Source organism: Nicotiana sylvestris, chromosome 3 (genome assembly GCF_000393655.2).
Source record: "Nicotiana sylvestris chromosome 3, ASM39365v2, whole genome shotgun sequence".
Classification (NCBI taxonomy): Eukaryota; Viridiplantae; Streptophyta; class Magnoliopsida; order Solanales; family Solanaceae; genus Nicotiana; species Nicotiana sylvestris.
The window spans coordinates 107115139-107116558 of NC_091059.1; the positions used below are offsets into that span (position 1 = coordinate 107115139).

The 1420-nt window shown below is 39.9% G+C and overlaps 1 protein-coding gene across 1 annotated transcript; it reads left to right on the plus strand.

The window, feature by feature from the left end:
• The first annotated feature begins 493 nt into the window (after window positions 1–493).
• Window positions 494–1144, plus strand: LOC138887802 (secreted RxLR effector protein 161-like). The gene has a single exon (XM_070169589.1). The coding sequence runs from the start codon at window positions 494–496 to the stop codon at window positions 1142–1144; it is 651 nt and encodes a 216-aa protein (XP_070025690.1).
• Window positions 1145–1420: the final 276 nt, after the last annotated feature.

A 1420-nucleotide genomic window follows, 5' to 3' on the forward strand; every position in this document is an offset into this window, starting at 1 on the left:
GTGCAATTTTGAATGGATTCCTTAAGAAAGAAGTCTATGTGAAGCAACCGTCAGGGTTTGAATGTCATGAGCACCCTGAATATGTGTTTAAACTGGACAAAGCTCTGTATGGGCTAAAGCAGGCTCCTCGAGCTTGGTATGAAAGGTTGTCAAAGTTCCTCTTGGAAAATGGCTTTAAAAGAGGGAAATTGACAACACTCTTTTCTTAAAGAAACGAGGAAGGAACCTTCTTATCATTCAGGTCTATGTTGATGATATCATTTTTGTAGCAACAGCTGATTCTTTGTGTGAAGAATTTGAAAAACTCATGGGAAGTGAATTTGAAATGAGCACGATGGGGGAACTGAACTTCTTCTTGGGTCTTCAAGTAAAACAGTCCCCAAAGGGTATATCCATTTGTCAACAAAAATACATCAGGGAGCTCTTGAAGAGGTTTGACATGGAAGCATAAAAGGTGATAGACACCCCCATTGCTACTGCCACTCGACTAGACATGGATGAAACTGGGTCTCCTGTGAATCAAACCATGTATAGAGGCATTATTGGGTCTCTCCTCTATCTCACTACCAGTAGACCTGATATTGTTTTTAGTGTGGGGCTATGTGCAAGGTTTCAATCAAATCCCAAGGAATCTCACTTGAAGGCTGCCAAAAGAATACTAAGATATCTTAAAGGAACACAAAACCTGGTGTTGTATTATCCATCAGGTGACAGTTTTAATCTGATTGGGTATGCCGATGCAGATTATGAAGGTTACCTTGTGGACAAGAAAAGAACTTCTAGAATGGCTCACTTCTTAGGTTCATGTCTTATCTCTTGGGGTACAAGGAAGCAAAATTTAGTGGCTCTTTCAACAACTGAAGCTGAATATGTAGCCGCTACATCCTGCTGTGCTCAGCTATTATGGATCAAGCAGCAACTGGAGGACTTTGGGGTACTCACTGAGAGTGTGCCCCTTCTATATGACAACACCAGTGACCTCAACATGGCCAAGAATCCAGTTCAACACAAAAGGACAAAACATATTGATGTGAGGCATCATTTCCTGAGGGACAATGTGGAGAAAGGGCTGATATGTATGAAGTTATGCAACACAAAAGATCAAATTGAATGCATTTTCACCAAGGCTCTAGGTAGGGAATAGTTTGAAAGAAACAGAGTGAAGCTGGGGGTTTTAAAGCCTAATTAAGAACCTGATTCCTCTTTAATTGGCTTTCACTTTCAAGAAATAACTGGCTAAAAGTATTTTTTGGCTATGTCTAACTCACTTCAATACCGTTGCAGTTAAACATGCATGATGAGTATAGCAGCTGTAGATGCAGTGCATGAATGATAAAAGTGGATTGATTCTTTAAAAAAAGGGTCAAGAACCTGGTTCTTATACCAAAGGTTAGTAGTTCTGTGCATCTTTTAATACATG

Bases quoted from the DNA above. Each gene is read 5' to 3' on its own strand.
- LOC138887802 (XM_070169589.1), top strand. From the start codon at position 494: ATGGATGAAACTGGGTCTCCTGTGAATCAAACCATGTATAGAGGCATT.